The following is a 19355-nucleotide window of genomic DNA, read 5'->3' as shown; positions in this document are numbered from 1 at the left end:
GCGCCTAGTGTTCCTTGCACTGCCCCACCCGGATCCCCGGGGTCCTGAACCCTCTTGTCCCTGGCCTGGCCTGCCGGCCACAGGGTGAGGTCCCCCTTCTGCGGCAGACGGCCACTCTCCCACATCTATACCAGGCTACCTCCTCCGCCCTCTGCCATCCTTCCTCGCTCCCCCCCACTCCCCACTCGGGCTCTGATTGGCCGAGTCCCGGGCCCTCCCCGCTCCTCCACTCCCACCCCGGGTGAAAACTGCGGGCGCCGGCAGGGTGCTGCAACTGGAGGCGGCGGTGCGTCCGGGGGAGGCTGCAGCAGCAGAGGACGGGAGCCCAGGTGGGAGCAGGAGCCAGGGCGGCGCCCGGGGCGCTGGGAGAGGCCCTCCCGACCCGAGGCTTCGGGAAAAGGTTCGGGGGCGCCCCGGCAGGGAGCTCCGCGGTGCTCGGGGAGGGGTCGGCTTCCCAGGCAGCGGAGAGCGGGACGCAACTGCTCGCTGCAGGCCAGGGGCCGGGCCGCACCCCGCCTTCTGCGGTAGGAGCTCCCGGGCTCTCGCCCGCTGAAGGGACGGCTGTCTGGGGCTGGGGCGCAGGAGGAGAACCTGGAGGAAGGGCGCCAAGGACAGCCAGCCTTGGGTTCTGCTCTCCACACAGACGTCCCCAAACCGAGCTCGCCAAGGCGTGGGGTGGGGGCGGTGAAATTGCGGCGAGAGGACGGATGACCGCCGGCTGGAGGGAATCTCTGCCCTGCGACCTCGCGGAGGGCTGGGTGCGGGGCGTCAAAGGACCGGGGAACCGCAGTGCTGCGGGCGGGGACTGGAAGGCGGGCGGACGGGGGGGAGGGGAGAACTGAGAAAGGGTGAGAGGGGGAAGGGGGGACCTCAATTGGGAGAGGAGCCGAGTGAAATTCAGAAACGGAATGAGGATGGGGCTAGTCAAACGGCGGCTGGAGAGGGTGGGAGCGCAGAACTTCTCTGGGCTCTGGGCTGCAGGGACACAGAGCAGGGGAAATGAAAACATCTGTGCCTCCCCTACCGCTCGGTAACCACCCCCCTCTGGCTCTCCAGCCCTCCTCCAGCCCCAGCTCCATTTCTTGCCCGCTCTAGCCCTCTAGCCGAGGCTTCCCCTTTCCCTCCTAGATCTCAAGCTCACACCCCCCTCCGTAACTCAAATGTCTGAGTCAAAGCCAGATGCCGACCCCCTTTCTTCCCCAACGGCACCTCTCAGTCACAAGTCCGAAGGGGTACGGACGGACTGCAGGTTCAGGCTTCGCGGGACCTCAGCCTCCCCCAGCCTCAGGGCTGAGCGCCAGGGACCCTGGGATTCGACGGGCGGTGCACCTGGGCACAGGCACCAGGGCAGCCGTACCCCCCCACCCCATCCCCCGGCGCAGGCCACTCCAGTGGCCTCTCCCCGGTGAGCCCTGATGCGGACAGGCCAAGCTATCTGCCCCGTGTGGACGCCGGGATATTGGTCCAGAGTAGGCTTCGGAAAAAGACAAGGCACAGAGCCCAGGCAGGGAGTCTACTGTAGCAGGGCTCAAGAGACATGCCCAGAGGGCTGGACATTTTGGAAACATCCTGCAATCAGAGAACATATGCAATCAGAGAGCACAGTCGCTTTCCCTCACAGACATTCGGGAACACCGTTAGCTGTGTGCCAGGGACAGTCCTATCTGGAAGCACGTTAGCCACACAGTCCTTTCAGAGGAAGGAAATTAATGTTTGTGGGTCACTTACTATGGAGCAGTCCTCAGTGCCAGAGGTTTATCATTTTTCCTAAACCCATCACCACGCCGTAGGAAAGCTGATTCTTTTCATTCGTTCGGTATCTTTTGAGCATCTGTTATGTGCCAGGAACTGTTTGGGCACTGGGGATTTTCTCCTGAACCAGAAACAGAAAGCCCCTGAATGGGGAGTTTTTGTGGAATGGGTAGAGTGTTAGTGCCGCAAAATACAAAGAGTTCTGGGGGTTGCACCACAATGCGAGTGAACTTAACACTGCTGAACTGGACACTTAAAAATGATTAAGGTGGTAAATGTTGTGATACGTCTACTTTGCCTTCCCGAAGGGAAAAGGAGACGGTAAAAGTCACTCACTCAAAGAGTTCAGCAGACACACACCATTATAGGGTGTGTCCACCCTCCCCCTTGCTTTCCTGGAGGGGGGAAAGCACCTAGTGGCAGTGTCACATTCACTAGTAAGTGGGAGGGGACAACCATGGAGAGCAGCTTCCATGGCTGCCGGGGCCATCATGGCAGAGGCCCTCCAGCCCGAGCAGCAAGTGTGGGCACACCTACCCCACCTCTTGGCTGATACCCATCCTATCCCACCCCCAGATCGAGGACTGAGCTCTCTGCACCATGAACCCCACCATCGGCATCGCTGTTTTGCTGACAGGTACTGGGCAAGGGGCAGGGCTGGGATTGGGATTCAAAGCACGCTGGCTTCCTTCCCTTCAGAGGAGCGAGCTTCTTCCTGCCAACCTCAGAGGGAGGAGGTGACAAAGGGAGAGAGGGCTCTTTTTCATCCCTAAATCAGCTGAGCAGCCTAGCTGATCTTCTGCCTGCTTGAGGTGGCTTTTGGAAAAGCAGTCCACTGAGTCTGCCCCACACTGAGGTGGAATCTCCAAATGGAAACCAGGAACCTACAACAGCTCCCCAAGATCTCCTGCCCCTGGAACACCCAGGACTAAAGAAGATGAGGGAGGGGGGCTGAGTCTGCAACGGGGAGGTTGAACTGGCCCTCGGGGACCTCTGGGGTGGGGAAGGGTGCCCAAAGAACAGACCCTTGTGCCCTCCCTGGCCAGGCCATTCTCTACTGTTAATGTGGATGGGAGGCCCCCGGCTCTGCAGGGCCCCCCAACTTGGATGTGGGCACTGCCGGTGCCAGTCTTGCAGGTAGCCCGTGGGCAGAAGGTGACCAGCCTGACAGCCTGCCTGGTGGACCAGAGCCTCCGTCTGGACTGCCGCCACGAGAACTCCACCACCTCCCCCATCCAGTATGAGTTCAGCATAACCCGTGAGAAGAAGAAGCACGTGATCTTTGGCACTATGGGGGTGCCTGAGCACTCATACCGCTCCCGAACCAACTTCACCAGCAAGTACAACATCAAGGTCCTCTACCTATCCGGCTTCACCACCAAGGACGAGGGGATGTACACATGTGAACTCCAGCTCTCTGGCCAGTCTACCACCAGCTCCAGCAAGAATGTCTCTGTGCTCAGAGGTGAGGCGAGCTCCCAACAAGTCCAAGTGAGCTGGGAGAGGGAGGCTAGGGAGGAAAGGGTTGGCTAGGACAGCAAGGCAGTCCCCCTTGACTGGGCCGAAGAGGACAGGGCCCCAGAAACCTCTCTCCCCCTTCCCCCAACTGCTGCCTGGTGCCCTGGGGAACCACTGCCCTCTGTGTGAATAGGGAGAAAGGCTGAGGGAACGGTGAGACAGGCAGAGTGGTGGAGCGGACACTTCCACCGTGACTGGGCAAATCACTTGGCCTCCCCAGCCCTCCTCTTCCCCACCTAGAAAACACCCATAGTTTTCTTTTGATGATGCTTAATAAAGATCTGATATGAGGTTTGTCCAAGAGCTCAGGAACCTGCAAATGGGAAAGACAGGTGGTTCTAGTCGAGCAGACAGGCCCTGGTTCCGGCTAAGACATCCTGACACCAGCCTCCCCAAGGGAACGTGCCCTTCTCAGGGCCTGTGCCTGCCTGAATCCTGGTGCCTCTTCTTTCCTGCCCTACCCCTCCTCCCTCTTCTCTCCCCACAGACAAACTGGTCAAGTGTGAGGGCATAAGCCTGCTGGCCCAGAACACCTCGTGGCTCTTGCTGCTTCTGCTCTCCCTGCCTCTCCTCCAGGCCATGGACTTCATCTCCCTGTGACTGGCTGGGCAGGAAGCCACAAGGCCCAGTCCAGAGACCCTACTTCTCGGAGTTGGCTGACCCCCTACCCTCAATCCCTCACACACCTTGGGGAGAAATGGGGACCCTACCCCTCACAAGGAATCCCAGTGCCGCATGCCATCGTCTACCCATTCCCCAGCCCCACTGCCGCTCACACCCTCTCCGCACGCCACTGGCTGTCTTTTTTTTTTTTTTTTTTTTTTTTTTGTTAACTCTTTGTTCCAGAGTTGCTTCTGTCTGGTTTATCCTTCCTTTTCTTTAGGAGTTTGTGAAAAGGGAAGCCAGGGTTGGGAATGTGATGGAGAGTGAGGGCATGGGAGGGGTAGAAGGATGGAGGGATGCCAGTCCCTGGGAGGGGCGGGGGGGAATCATCCTTGCCCACCAGGACCAGAGGCCCAGGAGAGACCCGGATGAGGAGGAGGATGGGATGCATCTGGGCCTAGCACATCCCCCAGCAGGCAGGGATGGTGCCCGAAGAGCCCGGATGCGAGGGCACCACCAAGCATCTGGGGCCCCTCACAAGAGGAGAGAAGGAACATCTCCAGGAGCAGCCTCTGCCACAGCAAGAAGCCGTCCACACACGGGAAGCAGTTCCACACAGGGAACTGCCGAGGTTCCCTAGGGGCCTCGGGCCTGGCGCGGCCCCGTGAAAAAGCCGATTCTGCCTGGGAGCGATCTACTGGCGGGTTGGAGGGGGGGTAGAAGAGAGGGTCCATCAGCCCTCTCTGCCTGATGAAACTAAAACCGAGAGCCTGCTGTCCCTCACCACCTCAAGCAGCCGTTGAGAGGGTGGCAGAGGACAAGCCTCCTCCCAGCCTGGCCCAAGCTCCTAAGAGCTTCCAGAACTCTGGCCCGCAGGCAGTAAGTAAGTCAGGCCAGGTAGAGTCCCAGAGCAGAGCAGACTTTGGCCCGCGTTTGGGAGGCTCTTCCTTCCCTCCCCCCGACAGCGCCAGCCCCTTCCGGCCAGTGGCCAAGCCTTGAGACGGCCCTCTGCCCCACAGGGCTGTCCTCTCGGGGACCTGGGGGGCAAGGGCGTCTGAGGCAGCCCATGGAGTGAGACCCGTGAGCGGGACATGCCTCGAGAGAAGACTTTTCCCAACACCCAGCTCCCCAGCCGGCAGCTGTGCCCCGTCCTGTGACTGTGTGTAGTGCCACCACAGCTTATGGTATCTCATTGAGGAAAAAGAAAAGTGTACAATAAAACCAAGCCTCTGGAATCTGTCTTCTAGCCTTTCTCTGCTTTGCTCCCTCCATCTCTCCCCAGGCCCGCTCCCCTAAGAGTCAATGAGTAGGATGTGAACATCAGTGGCCATCCTCGTGCTGGGAGCGACAACAGGATCACGAGGTGGTTCCAGGTTCCCCCAGAGAGCCTTCCCGGCTTTTGCCCCGGGAAATTTGGGGGAAGGCGGTGGTGACCATCCAGGGGCTTATTCGTTTCGTATTCCCCACGGTGGAGGCTGATTCTAAGCCTTTACTTAAAGGCCCGGGATCTAAATTCATGCCCCCGGCTCCCACTCTTCCTGACACCTCTCGTCGACGCCTGTGCCTTGCCAGTGGCCCCGTGCAGTGACCGTGCCAAAAGGTGGCAAGAGAAGCCTGCGAGTTGGGAGAGGGATCCGCCTGTGTATCACCGACCATGAGGCCCACGTCACTCAGCATGGTGCAGCCAGCCTGGGGGCTCCAGAGGACGCCAGTGGACACAGGCGCCTCTTGTTCAGTCCTGCTGGGAGCTTTGAGCGCCACGCCAAGAAAATAAAAAGAGCCTTTGTGGGGGAAGGGAGTTTGAATGCCACCCGTGGGGTGGTAAGAGTTAAAATTGGAAGGGCTTTCTGGAAGGAACTGAGGAGCCAGGTGTGAAGCCTCAACTGTCACAACACCGCAAGCCCCTGGCACCCGTGTAAAGCCTCCTATGTGGCCTTTGTCACACCCGGGAGCAGCTCCCCTGGAGTTTAGCAGCCACACTACGCAGAGGGTCCTGGGGAGATGGTGCTGCCCCCTGCAGCCACGCTTGGGGGAGGAGAGCCTGACGCCTGCAGTGGGTCAGGCTGGCTTAAGAAGCCACAGAGGCCATCAGAGAACCAGGGGCTCTAGGAAGGCAGGGAAAGAGAAAAGAGGAACAGGCAGGCCCAAAAGGGAACCCTACAACTTAAAGCCTGGGCCGTCAGGCTTCACAACGTAAGCCAACCCAGAAAGACCATGCTGTGGGCTGGGGGAGATCTGGGCCCTCAGAGGCAGGCCACAACCGCCATCAGGTCGTCTCTGGGCAAGTCAGAAGGTCTTGAGGAGGCTGCGGGACGTCCACGGTGACATGGCTAATTATAAAGAGGGCGGGGCCTGCCCTGGTTCCTGCCCACATGCCCCAGACCCCAGCCCATCAACCTCCTCCCTACTTCTCCTCACCCCTCTCCCATGTCCCCCTCAGCCATGTCAGTCCCTACCTTGGGATCTGGATTCTTCTTACTCAACAGCAACAGAAGCTCCTTTCCACACACACCCATTTCCGACTAGATCATCCACTGAGACAGAGGACTAGCTGCACAGGGCACAGTGTAAAGGTCTCTCCAACATCTAGCAACTCCCTCGGGACGGGCAAGGAGGCCACCATGAGGAGACGCAGGGACTTTCACTGGTCAACCAATAAATCTACACGGCGTCCAGGGTACCTGTGACCTGCATCCTCCAGCCTCCTCAGCGTGACCCCGATCCCCTCCCTGTGTTTGCAGCTTCCGGGCTGCAAAAAGCACGTCTGTCTTTGCATGAGAAAGCAGCCATCTCAGGTTAAGGGGAAATGTTGGAGCTGGAGCCCTTCAGAGTGCTGGAGAAGTGTGGGGGCCATCAGCTCTCTTCCACACAGCCCAGGACAGAGGCGGATTGCCTTCCTGCCCAGGGCCCTTAGCCTCAGGGAGGTTCATGTCCTGTGAAGACTCACAGGAGGCATCCTTGCCTGGCAGAGGAACGCCTGGAGCCAGGGGAAGGTATGGGAAGTGGACACGTGGTGTAGGGGGCAACGTGGGACCACAGGAGGGTTCCAGGGAGGCCAGGCTCGGCTCCACACCCAGAAGGGGCCCTGGATGGCTGGAGCTGCCCAGCAGCAGAGGTGGGAAGTGCCCAGCAGTGGGCATGGTCAGTGGAGGTCAGCTGCCCAGTCTGCAGTAAAGCAGTTTCCTGAATTAGGTCAGAACCTGGACTCGATAACCCTGGTCACTTCACTCTTTAATGCCTCACTTCTCTAATATTCAAAATATGGTTCAGCTGGAATCATTTATTTGTAGAACAAACATTAAGGACCTGGCTCTGTGCCTAAAAGACACAGCCCCTGACTGAGGGAATCTGCAGTCCAGGAAGAAGAAATTGATCTCAGTGCAGTGATCAGTGCCATGAGGCAGGGAAGCTGTGGCAGACACTGATGGGTATTCCCCCTCCTTTCTCAGCAGTGGGACCCACAAATTAGAAATGGAACATGTGGTCCAGAATGAAGACTGCATTTCCCAGCTCCCTTGCAGCAAGATGTGCCTACGCGGCTAAGTTCTTTCCGATGGGACATGAGGGCAAAAGGACGTGTGCTTCCTATGAAGTGCTCTTAAAGGAAAAACACATGCCTTTCTGCCCCATTTACCTTTATGCTGGCTGGAATGTGGACTTGATGGCTGGAACTAGAGCAGCCATCTCGGACTATGAGATAGAAGCTGTGTGTTACAAATGACGAAGCACAAGATAGCAGCCTGTGTTCCTAGTGATGGTACTTCGTGGTAGCAGCTGTGGACTACCGACTTTGTGCTACTGTTATTTGGAGTTTTCTGCCTTCACAACTAAACCTAAACGTGCCTGAAAAAGAAGCCACTGGGGCTCCTGGGTGGCTCAGTGAGTTAAGTGTCCAACTCTTGATTTGGGCTCAGGTTATGATCTCACGGTTCAGTTCATGAGATCGAGCCCCATTCGGGTTCTACACTGGCAGCACAGAGCCTGCTTGGTACTCTCTCTCCCTCTCTCTGCCCCTTCCCCACTCATGAGCACATGTGCACACTCTCTCTCAAATTAATTAGCTTAAAAAATAAATAAATTAATTAATTAATTAAATTAAATTAAATTAAATTAAAATAAAAGTAAGCCATTATTTAATCCTACTGAACTACACACTTAAAAATGGTTAAGACAATAAATGTTATATGTGTTTTTTACCACAATAGGAAAAAAAAAAAAGAAGAAACCAAAGTCAAATTCAGAGAGACAGAAAGTTGTATGGGTGGTTACCAGGGGCTGGAGGAGGTTGAGAAATGGGGGGATGGGGAGTTAGTATCTAATGGGTACAGAGTTTCAGTTTTGCAAAATGAAAAACATTCTAGAGATGGACGGTAGTCATGGAGACACAATACGGACATACTTCATTAACACCACCGGACCACGCCCTTAAAGATGGCCGAAATGGTAAATTTTATGTTATATGTATTTTACCACAGTTTTTAAAAAGCAGCAGCAGCCTAGGCACAAGGGAACTTTCTGGAAGTTTCAGTATACTGAAGATGGGTGAATTTCATTAAATGAAAATCAGTCCTCCATAAAGTGCTATGGGAATATAGAGGCAGGGCCCTTTGCCAGAGAAGGAGTCATGAGTAGGAGTTAGCACAAAAAGCAGGCTCTACTATGTTATAAGGTGATTACAAGGAAAGAAATATTATTTTATTGCTTCTATATCCTGAAAAACATGGGAAGAGGGATGGGAAGCCTTTGTGGATTCAGTCCAAGGACAGGCCTTAGCCTCTCTCCAGGGCAGCTCACCACTGCTGGCTGATATAACAGCTCTCTGAACACACAAGCCCATCATCAGGGTCCCTGACCCAGGCAATCCTCACCCCCAGAGTCGCTAAGTGCACACTGCATGCCGGGGAGTAATTACCCGGGCAGGGTGACGAGCAGAGAGTAGTGAATGATACAGACAGGTTCCCACCCCACAAAAATGCTCTCACACAGAACATGGACATCAAGCAAGTAAACCAGTGACTAAGTCTGATGAGTATAGATTGGGATCATCTACACACGAGAAGCGATAAGAGAACACTTTACTCAGGATGGCCAGGGAAAGTGTAGGGAGAGGGCCCTTGGGCTGAGTCCTGGAAGAGAAGCTGGCCTTTTCAAGAGCAGCAGGCAGCGCACGCAGGCAGAGGGACAGTAAAGGCGCACTCGCTCAAGGTGCTCAGGCAAGGGATGTCACTGCAGAGGCAGACGAGAGCCAGGTCCCGTGGAGCCTTGCAGGTCACGGTGAAAAGGGTGAATCTTATTCTAAGGGCAACAGACAACAACAGTAGAAGCAAAAAATCGGGAGGATATTGCATTAACCCTAGGAAGACGCTACAACAGTTTGGGCAAAAACCACAGCAGCAAAAGTGGTGCCTTTCAGGTACACACAAAATTAAAAGTGAGAGGCTTGGTGAAAGCTGAATAAGGTCTGTGGATTTTACCAATATCCGTTTCCCCGTTTTGATATTGTACTATAGCTATGTAAGATGTTACCAGTGGGAAAACTGGGTGAAGTGTACACAGGCCCTCTTTATGGTATTTCTGCAACTTCCTGTAAATCTATAATGTCTTTAATTATTTTAAGTTTATTTATTTATCTTGAGAGAGACAGAGCAGGTGGGGGTGGGGTAGAGAAAGAGGGAGACAGAGAATCCAAGCAGGCTCCACACTGTCAGCACAGACCCCGATGCAGGGCTCGAACCCACGAAACCATGAGATCATGACCTGAGCCGAAACCAAGTGTCAGACACTTACCCGACTGAGCCACCCAGGTACCCCTATATTAATTATTTTAAAATAAATTATTTTTTAATTTTTTCTAATGTTTATTTAATTTTGAGAGAGAGACGGACAGACAGAGCATGAGCAGGGGAGGGGCAGAGAGAGAGGGAGTCACGGAATCCGAAGCAGGCTCCGGGCTCTGAGCTGTCAGCACAGAGCCCAACGCTGGGCTCGAACTCACAGACCGCGAGATCATGACCTGAGCCGAAGTCGGATGCTTAACCAACTTAGCCACCCAGGTGCCCCTAAAATAAGTTTTTTTTAAATTCTCAACAAGAACCACACACACAAAAAAGATGGCAAGTATTAATTCCAGAGGGAAGAAAAATCGAATTCTAATCATAGCATATAACATGGCTTAGCTGTAAAGAATACTTACGTAGTCATACGAATATAAACACTAAACTGTGATGAATGAACACTTAAACTTTAACCAAAAGTTGTGAGGACGCTATACTGGACATGCAAAAAGGGTAAGCGTGTTTGGTGGGGGAGTAAATAGGCATATAAGAAAGCTAACCTCATTTCCATAGGTGAAAGAAAACAGGTATTACTTCAAACTGAAAAATCAGGAAATAGCTATCGATGCGAGAAATTCCCAAATACAGATGTAAATAGCAGGAAAAAACTAGCCAAAACAGTGGGGAGTGGTTGCTTGGGGAAATGAGAATTTGGGATGGGGTCACACACTGCTTTTACATGACAAACCTAGTAATGTAATATTTCTTCTCTATAAATAGATCAGTTTGCTAAGCAGTAAAAATTGAGCATATTTAAAGAAATATGTTAAGGCCTGCTCCCAAAGAACAGCGAGGACTTGCTAACTAGTGGTTTGGATGGAAGTGGAGGTGCTGAAAGGAAAGAAGAAAGAATCCCAGATGACCCTTAGGTTTTTGCCTGACCAAAGAATGGATGCCATGTGTTAAGACAGAAAAGGCTGGGGGAGCGCTAGGATAGAGAAGGAGATATGTTAAATCTACGCTGCCCATCAGACATCCAAATAGAAGTAACAAGAAGACAGCCGGATAGCTCAGTTCTGAGCACAGGGGAGAAGTCGGGGTTAGAAACCAAACTTGGTAGGGGTGCCTGTGCGGCTCAGTCAGTTGAGCTTCTGACTTCGGCTCAGGTCATGACCTCACGGTGCGCGAGTTCGAGCCCCGTGTCCGGCTCTGTGCTGACAGCTCAGAGCCTGGAGCCTGCTTGGGATTTTGTGTCTCCCTCTCTCTCTGCCCCCACACAACCCCCCCACTCACGCTCTGTCTCTGTCTCTCTCTCTCTCTCTCTCTCTCTCTCCCCCTCCCTCTCGAAAATAAACATTAAAAAAATTTTTTAAGTTTATTTATTTTTTTTTAAATGTTTATTTTATTTTTGAGACAGAGAGAGACAGAGCATGAATGGGGGAGGGGCAGAGAGAGAGGGAGACACAGAATCGGAAGCAGGCTCTAGGCTCCAAGCCATCAGCCCAGAGCCTGACGCGGGGCTCGAACTCACGGACCGCGAGATCGTGACCTGGCTGAAGTCGGACGCTTAACCGACTGTGCCACCCAGGCGCCCCGAGTTTATTTATTTTTGAGAGAGACAGAGTGAGTGGGGGAGGGGCAGAGAGAGAGGCAGAGAGAGAGAATCCCAAGCAGGCTCTGCACTGTCAGCACAGAGCCCGACGTGGGGCTCAAACTCACGCACTGTGAGATCTTCACCTGAGCCAAAACCAAGAGTCGGACGCTTAACCGACTGAGCCAGCCAGGTGTCCCTAAAACAAATGTTTAATAAAAAAAGAAATAAAATTTGGTAGGCATCAGCATTTGGGTGGCAGGCACCGACCATGGGACAAAAAAGATCATGCAGGAAGGCAACGAGAAATAATCAAGCCCAGGCCTAGAATCTGAGATGATCGAAGATTTAGAGTTTCAGGGGGAAGCAAAGGATATCAAACAGGAGCTAGAGAGGGAAGAGGAAAGCCAGGGGTCTGTGGAGTCAAAAAAGGGAAAGTTTCGAAAAAGAGCAATCACCTAGATCAACTGCTGTTAAGAAGTAAGATGACTAAATAAAAACTAAGGGAAGAAGAAGCAGGAGGAGGAAGAGGAGAGAGAAGAAGAAGGGGAGGAGGAGGAGAAGAAGAAGAGAAAGAGGAAGCGGGGGAGGAGAAGAGAGAAGGACAACAAAAGGAGGAGGAGGAAGTCAAGTAAGATGAAGAGACCAAGTTGTTGGTGACTACGGTAGCTAGCCTCCAAGGATGGCCCTCTAAACAAACCATGCCCCTGCGTAATCCCTTCCCCTTGAAGCTGGGATGGCCCTGTGTTTTGCTTATGACCAATAGCATATGGTAGAAGTCACACTGCACGACTTCCAAGGCCAGATCATAAGAGTATTTGCAGCTTCCACCTTGTTCTCCAGGAATACTCACTCCTGGGACACTCCCTCTTGGAACCCAGCTGCCATTCTGAGCGCCTAAGTCAAATAATTGGCCATGTGTAGGCACTCCAGTCCCCAGACCCAGCTAAGCTCCCAGCCAAGAGCCACCACCAACTGCCAGTCGTGTCCGTGTGCTGCCTTGGACGTCCAACTCAGCAGACCCTTTGGATGACTCCAGGCCCAGCTGCTACTGACCACATCCTCGTGAGAAAGAAATTTCAAGAGAGAACTTCCCAGCTGAGCCCATCAACCATAGCAGGATGGGATACATTAATAAATTGTTTAAAGCCACTGAATTTCGAAGTGGTTTGTGATGCAGCCATCGATAACCAGCCAGTGGCTTTAACAAGAGCAGCATAATGGGGTTCTGGTAACAGAAGCCAGACTACAGTGGTCAGTGAGGGTAAGTGGGAGAATGCAGGCTTCTCTTTCAGGAAGTCTGGCCATGACTGGGTGTGGGAGGTGGGGAGGTGTGTGAACCCGAAGTCGGGAGGGCCAGGGGTTTTCATACAAGCAGCAAGGTCATCAGCTGAATGAGAAGATGAGGAGATGGAGAGAAGATGAGACAGATTTGAGAAGAGTAGATAATATAAAATACTCCTATCAAAAAGTGGGAGCGGTGGAAGAATTCTAAAAACGGTCTCTGAAGATTCCCTACCTCCTAATCCCTGGAGTCTATACATAAAGTAAGATGTCATCCCCATGATTATGTTATGTTATGTGGCACAGTTGATCTTAAGGGAGGGAGATTATCCACGTAGGCCTAACATAATCACATGAGCCCTTAAAAAGCAGAGAATGTTCTCTGGCTAGTGGCAGAAGAGAAAGAGAGGAAGCCAGAAAAAGCACATGGGAGATTCGACATGCCATGCTGGCCACTTGAGAAGGAATGTGGGCAGCCTCTGGGGGCAGACAGCCCATCCCAACTAGCCGCCAAGGAAGAAACAAGGCCCCCCCACCCCCACCTGCGGCCATAAGGATTCGGATTCTGCCAACAGCCTAAATGAGTTTGGAAGTGGATTCTTACCCTGAGCCTCCAGCTAAGAGCCAGCCTGGCCAACATCTTTTTTTTTTTAATTTTTTTTTTAACTTCTTTTATTTATTATTGAGAGACAGACAAAGACAGAGCATGAGCAGGAGAGAGGCAGAGAGAGGAGGAGACATAGAATCCGAAGCAGGCCCCAGGCTCCGAGCTGTCGGCACAGAGCCCGACGCGGGGCTCGAACTCACAAACTGCAAGATCATGACCTGAGCAGAAGTCAGACGCTCAACCGACTGAGCCACCCAGGCGCCCCAGCCTGGCCAACATCTTAATTTTGGCCTCATAAGACCCTGGCCAAAGAACCAGCAAATCCCACCAGGACTTCTGACCTATAGACCGTGTTGTTTTGAGCCACTAAGTTTCTGGACATGAGCCCTGACACAGGACGCTGCCCTCTCTTGCTGCAGGGCCTTCTGGGGGAGCGCCACCCCTCACATGGGGGTGACTCAGCCTCTTAGCGCCTCTGTTCTCTCATGACGACAGCCATCATCATAGCTCTGGGCTCAGGCTTTGGGACTTAACGTCTTTATAGTTTCCTGCCATCTAGACCTGAGCTGTCCAACATGATAGCCACTAGTCTCGGATGGCTCCTCAAATGTAAGGTTAAAGGAATCACAGTTAAACAAATTAAATGTTCAGGGGTGTCTGGGTGGCTCGGTCGGCGAAGTGTCCGACTCTTGATTTCAGCTCAGGTCACGATCTCACGGTTTGTGAGATCGAGCCCCACGTCAGGCTTTGCCCTGTCAGCTTAGGATTCTCTCTCTCCCACTCCCTCTGCCCCTCCCCTGCTCGCTCTCTCTCTCTCTCTCTCTCTCTCTCTCTCTGTCAAAATAAATAAATAAGCATTAAAAAAAAAAATGTCCATGTTTGCCTGCTGGCAAACAGGCCTATAGGATGCTCACAGTCCACCCAGTTCCTTCTCACCTCTATCACCTTCTGTCCTCCCTAGTGCCCTTTGTCTTGCTCCTCGGTTCCTGCAACCACCTGCTGGACCACAACCCAGCGAGAGTGTTCTACACAGAGCACTCAAAACTCAAAGAAACGCCTCTCTCCCCATTGCCTTATAAAAAGCAAGAGGTGAGGAGCACCTGGGTGGCTCAGTCCGGTGAGCGTCTAACTCCTGATTTCAGCTCAGGTCACGATCTCACGGTTTGTGATTTCGAGCCCCGCGTCAGGCTCTGAGCTGACAAGCAGAGCCTGCTTGGGATTCTCTCTCCGTCTCTGTCTCTCTCTCTCTCTCTCTCAAAAATAAAATAAAAATAAACATTTAAAAAGCAAAAGATAAGAACACAATTCCCATTCCACCAGATTTAACATTCCTCTCAGCTCAGTGATAGATACTTGCTTTACACTTAGGAAACGAAAAGCCCTTTGTATGTAGTAATTTTCCCAAAGCAAAGAATCAGTCAGCGCCAAGATAAATTGAAGCCCCTCTCTCTCTAGAAACTGAAAACTGCTTGAAACTTTTAAATGATGGCTCTTCCTGTATCTCCCTACCAAGGTGCCAAAAATCATAGAGTCCAATGTCAGGCAGACCCCCCCCCCGCCTTAGAGAAGTCTCCCCAAAGCTGACGTGAAGACCATGAAGGAGCAGGGCAGCAGGGGTGGGGGGCGGTAAGGGAGGGGGACCCAGCCAACTGGAAGACCTAAAGCCAGGAAGGCACTGGATGTTTGGAGAAGGACACTGGCATGAGGAGAACCCCAACTATATAGCACATACATCAAAACAAACTAGATTTACCACACTCTTGCGGAAAGTGCAAGGCAATCCTAAAAAAGGTGATCTCACACAGGGACGATAGTGTGCGCGTTGCTGCTAATTTAAGATCTGTAAAATGCTACTGACACTTCCTTTATTTAGTGTAATAAACTTTTTTAAGTGTATTTATCTTGAGACAGAGAGACAGAACACGAGCAGGGGAGGGGCAGAGAGAGAGAGGGACAGAGAGGAATCCCAAGCACGCTCTGCACTCCACTCTGAGCCCAACTCAGGGCTCAATACCATGACCATGATGAGATCATGGTCTGAGCTGAAACCAAGAGTCAGATGTTTAACCATCTGAGCCACCCAGGCACCCCTAGTGTGCTAAATTTTTAGTGTTAGATATTAATGAACTTAAGACACGTATTCACTCAGTCTTCCTAATTTTACTTTTCATCAAGGGTCTTCAAATGCAAAACCTCCTATCATTTCAGCAACTCCACTGTCAATGGCTGGGGAGGAATATCTTGCCCGAACTAAGAGAAACAGAATAAAACTCCAAAAGAAAACAGAAGCAATAGACATAGAAGGGGGGAAATTTCGGGGAACAAAAGACAGAAAATCAAAAAGATCCGATCCCAGCAAATGTAGGAAACATGGTGAGATAATATTTCTAAACAGTATTTTCGCTCGCTTCCCTTTCTCCGCATAGTCCCACTTTAAGCAGCCAAGTTTTTGTGCTTATGCCTCAGTAAAGGGATGAGACAGCAAAAACAAGGGGGAAAAAAATTCCAGCTTTTGGATTTGAGTTGCCTAGGCCCTTAATAAAACAGAAAGGACTCAAAACCTATACAAAAGATGCGGAGAAAAGATCTTGGGTAAAGCCAGGCCTCCCACTGGCGTTACCCCCAGCCAGAGGGAAGAGATAAGAGAACAGATGGTGGGTTCTGTCCTCAGACACCTTAGACAGCAAAACCCCCAAGCAGGTTCTGAGATCTGATATCAGTATGCTTCCATCCCAACATCCTGGGTAGAGCCTCAGAAAAGAGACACATTTCCCAGAAAGAGGAAATGACTGCAGAGTGTAACCTACTTTGCAGGCAGCTAGAACCCTGGTCAGTGTCACACTCTCTCTTGCTACCCCAGGAATGATTCCTATGTATCCAAGAGTGACCCAGAAGTAGCATAAAGACACCAGACCTAAAGAGGCCAGGCAAGCAGGAACCAGGCAGCAGACATCTAAGTGGACACTTGTCTGGCCATTTAATAACAAGGCCCACTTCCTCTAGTGCTCTGGCAAATATATATATGGGACATTCTTCAGAAACTCAGGCAATCCTTGGAGAAAGGAGGGGAAATTCCATGACTGTCTGAAACTAAGTGTCCACCACTCCAAACAGAAATAGAGGTATATTACAGGGGCGCCTGGGTGGCTCAGTTGGTTAAGTGTTGGACTCTTGATTTCAAGAGATCGAGCCCCGCGTTTTTGCGCTCTGGGCTGGGCCTGAAGCCTGCTTAAGATTTTCTCTCCCTCTGCCCCTCCCGTGCTCTCTCTTTCTCTTCTCTTTCTCTTTCTCTTTCTCCTTAAAAAGGAAGGGAAGGGAAGGGAAGGGAAGGGAAGGGAAGGGAAGGGAAGGGAAGGGAAGGGAAGGGAAGGGAAGGGAAGGGAAGGGAAGGGAAGGGAAGGGAAGGGAAGGGAAGGGAAAAATGTACGTATATTACAGAAAAACAATGTTATGTTTCCTGCATCTTTGAGTTTGTGGACTAAAATAATCCCTCTGTAAGAATTAAAGGAGGGGATGGGGCGCCTGGGTGGCACAGTCGGTTAAGCGTCCGACTTCAGCCAGGTCACGATCTTGCGGTCCGTGAGTTCGAGCCCCGCGTCAGGCTCTGGGCTGATGGCTCAGAGCCTGGAGCCTGTTTCCAATTCTGTGTCTCTCTCTCTCTCTCGGCCCCTCCCCCGTTCATGCTCTGTCTCTCTCTGTCCCAAAAATAAATAAAACACGTTGAAAAAAAATTTAAAAAAAAAAAAAGAATTAAAGGAGGGGAGGGGCACCTGGGTGGCTCAGTCGGTTAAGCGTCCAACTTTGGACGTGATGGACTTCGGTCATGATCTCACAGTTCGAGTCAGGCTCTGTGCTGACTGCTGGGAGCATGGAGTCTGCTTTGAATTCTGTCTCTCTCTCTCTCTCTCTCTCTCTCTCTCTCTCTCTCTCTCTCTGCTCCTCCCCCACTCATGCTCTGTCTCTCTCTCTCAAAAATAAATAAATGTTAAAAAAAATTTTTTTAAGAATTAAGTGAGGGGAGAAGTTGGAAACCAGCAAATTCTGAGTAGGAAATTGAATGAACGATCATGCCATTCACAGAGGTAGGCAATAAAGGAATGGGAACAAACTAAGTGACGAACGATGAGTTTAAGGCTTGGACATGTCGAGGGTGGGATGGTGATGGGGTGTCCAAGGGCATGTCAGGAGGCAGACAGATAATCATGACTGGTGCTGAAACTACAGGTTTTGGCGTCATCAGTCCATACAAGGAGCAGGTGATGAATGAGTAGCAGATCACAGCGATCTTCTCACGTGCTGCCTGTAGGTCAGGCACTGCTGTAATGGTTTTTTCATGCATATTAACTCATTTAATCCTCAAGTCAACTCTACAGGGCGGGTACTACTACCAGCCTCATTTGTTTACACGTGAAGAAACAGATAGGAACGCTGCAGGCCTCAGAGCTAGTAACCAGAGGAATCAGAAGTCATCCCAGAAAATCTACAATCTGCACCCAGAACAACCACCATGCTATAAGGGCTACTAGAAATAAAGAGGAGGAAGAAACTGTCAGGAGGAAAACCAGAAAAGCCTTATATGATACAACCTAAAGGAGAAGAGAGCTCCAAGGATGAAATGGTGAAAGGGACCAAATTTGCAAGGGGTCCAGTAATTGATTATAACTAAACAGGCAACTGGGATTGCACATAGGAGATCTTAGTGCCCAGGTTGGGTAGGTTTCCTGATGTCGTGATCTCGCGGTTGGTGGAACTGAGCCATGAGTCAGGTTCTGCACTGACGGCACAGAGCCTGCTTAGGATTCTCTCTCTCTCTCTCTCTCTCTCCCTCTCTCTCTCTCTCTCTCTCTCTCTCTCTCTCTGCCCTTCCCCTGCTCATTCTCTCTCTCTCTCTTTCTCAAAATCAATAATAAAAATAAAATTTTTTCTTGACCTCACTTCTCCTTTTACTTCCCACCCACCTTCCTTTACCACAAAACTCCTCCAAAGAGTTTTCTATACTGTACCCCATCCTTCTCTTCGTACCCTTCCTTGAGCCCACCCGCAGACTTTCACCCCACCACGACACCAAAACTGTTCTTGTCCAGGTCATCAGGAGCCTTCTAAATCATTTCCCAGACTTGGGTTACTTAATCCATCAGCAGCATTTGACACGAATGATCTTTCTCTACTCCTTGGTAAATCTCCTTTCTTGGCTTACAACATAGCACCCATCTCTTGGATTCTTTCCTTCTCTACTTCACTAGCCACTCCTAAGTCTCTGACGGCTCCTACTCGTTTCTAAAACCATTTAATGTTGGAGAGCTCCAGGATTCGGTCCTTGCACATCTCTTCTATTTCTATTCGCTCCCTCAGTGACCTCCCCTAATCTTACGGCTTTAAACAACAGCCGTATGCTGACAGCTCTCAATTCTATATTGCAACCCAGACCCTGCCAAACTTGCACATCCAGCCACTTTCTTGACATCTTGACACACCTAACAGACATCTCAAACTTGACATTATTAAACCAAGCTCCTGCCCTCCTCCTACCCACCTTCTCAGTTAATGTTCAAGCCAAAAATTCCTCCCTTTCTCTCACACCACCTCATCCATCAGAAAACCTTATTGGCTCTTAACATTCCAAGTAGGTCTGGAACCTAACCACACCTCCCCACCCTCCTGCCTCCTATCACACTAACACCGCCATCTCTCACCAGATAATTTGAGTGACGTCCTTAATGGTCTGCTTCTTTTCAGATGTGTTCCCTGGCTCTTTTCAGATGTGTTCTCAGACATCAGAGGATGTGCCCATCCTCTGCTCAAAACCTTCCAATGGCTCCCATCTCAGAGTAAAAGTTGAAGTCCATGAAAATGGCCTTAGGGCCCTAGAGGGTGCAATCCCTGCCTTCCCTCATTGACCTCATCTCCCAAGCTGTCCTCACGTCAGTCACACTGACCTTCTCGTTTTTCCACAAAAATGGCAACTGTGTTTCTACCTCATGATCTTTGCATCTGTAGTTCCCTTCTTCCTAGAACATTCTTTCCTTAGATAGCAGATGATTCACTCCCTCACCTCCTTCAGGTCACTCAGATGTCACCTTCTCATTGAGACGGTCTCTGACAACACCTTACACACCGTGTATCTGCCTGTGTTTTGTTTGCCTCCATCGCTCCTACTGCCATCTAACATACTGCATATTTCACTCATTTGTCTTCTGCTTCTACTAGAATGTAAGCTCCCTGAAGG

At 51.4% G+C, this 19355-nt stretch overlaps 1 protein-coding gene and 1 long non-coding RNA gene across 4 annotated transcripts in view; one reads left to right on the top strand and one right to left on the bottom strand.

Annotated features, from left to right (window-relative positions):
• LOC123380364 overlaps nt 1–19355 on the bottom strand; it is a 54659-nt gene that overhangs the window by 18023 nt on the left and 17281 nt on the right. The window lies entirely within an intron of this gene.
• THY1 (Thy-1 cell surface antigen) lies at nt 219–5108 on the top strand. Of its 3 annotated transcripts, none has more exons than XM_003992443.6 (4): nt 219–329; nt 2329–2389; nt 2882–3217; nt 3758–5108. In XM_003992443.6, the coding sequence occupies exons 2-4, from the start codon at nt 2353–2355 to the stop codon at nt 3868–3870; spliced, it is 486 nt and encodes a 161-aa protein (XP_003992492.1). In that variant the 5' UTR covers nt 219–329; nt 2329–2352; the 3' UTR covers nt 3871–5108. The 3 variants fall into 3 exon arrangements, with proteins under 3 accessions (XP_003992492.1, XP_006936791.1, XP_044894354.1); XM_006936729.5 differs by having other exon boundaries at nt 310–400; XM_045038419.1 differs by lacking the exon at nt 219–329 and adding an exon at nt 501–524.

Source organism: Felis catus, chromosome D1 (assembly GCF_018350175.1).
Source record: "Felis catus isolate Fca126 chromosome D1, F.catus_Fca126_mat1.0, whole genome shotgun sequence".
Taxonomy (NCBI): Eukaryota; Metazoa; Chordata; class Mammalia; order Carnivora; family Felidae; genus Felis; species Felis catus.
Note: the sequence above shows the minus strand (reverse complement) of the source record. Positions and strands in the feature narration are given on the sequence as shown.

What these genes read in the sequence shown, in the direction of transcription:
- THY1 (XM_003992443.6), top strand. Translation starts at nt 2,353, where the DNA reads ATGAACCCCACCATCGGCATCGCTGTTTTGCTGACAG. An exon ending in CATCGCTGTTTTGCTGACAG is followed by an intron (nt 2,390 to 2,881) that starts GTACTGGGCAAG and finishes TGCCGGTGCCAG; the next exon opens with TCTTGCAGGTAGCCCGTGGG. An exon ending in GAATGTCTCTGTGCTCAGAG is followed by an intron (nt 3,218 to 3,757) that starts GTGAGGCGAGCT and finishes CTCTCCCCACAG; the next exon opens with ACAAACTGGTCAAGTGTGAG.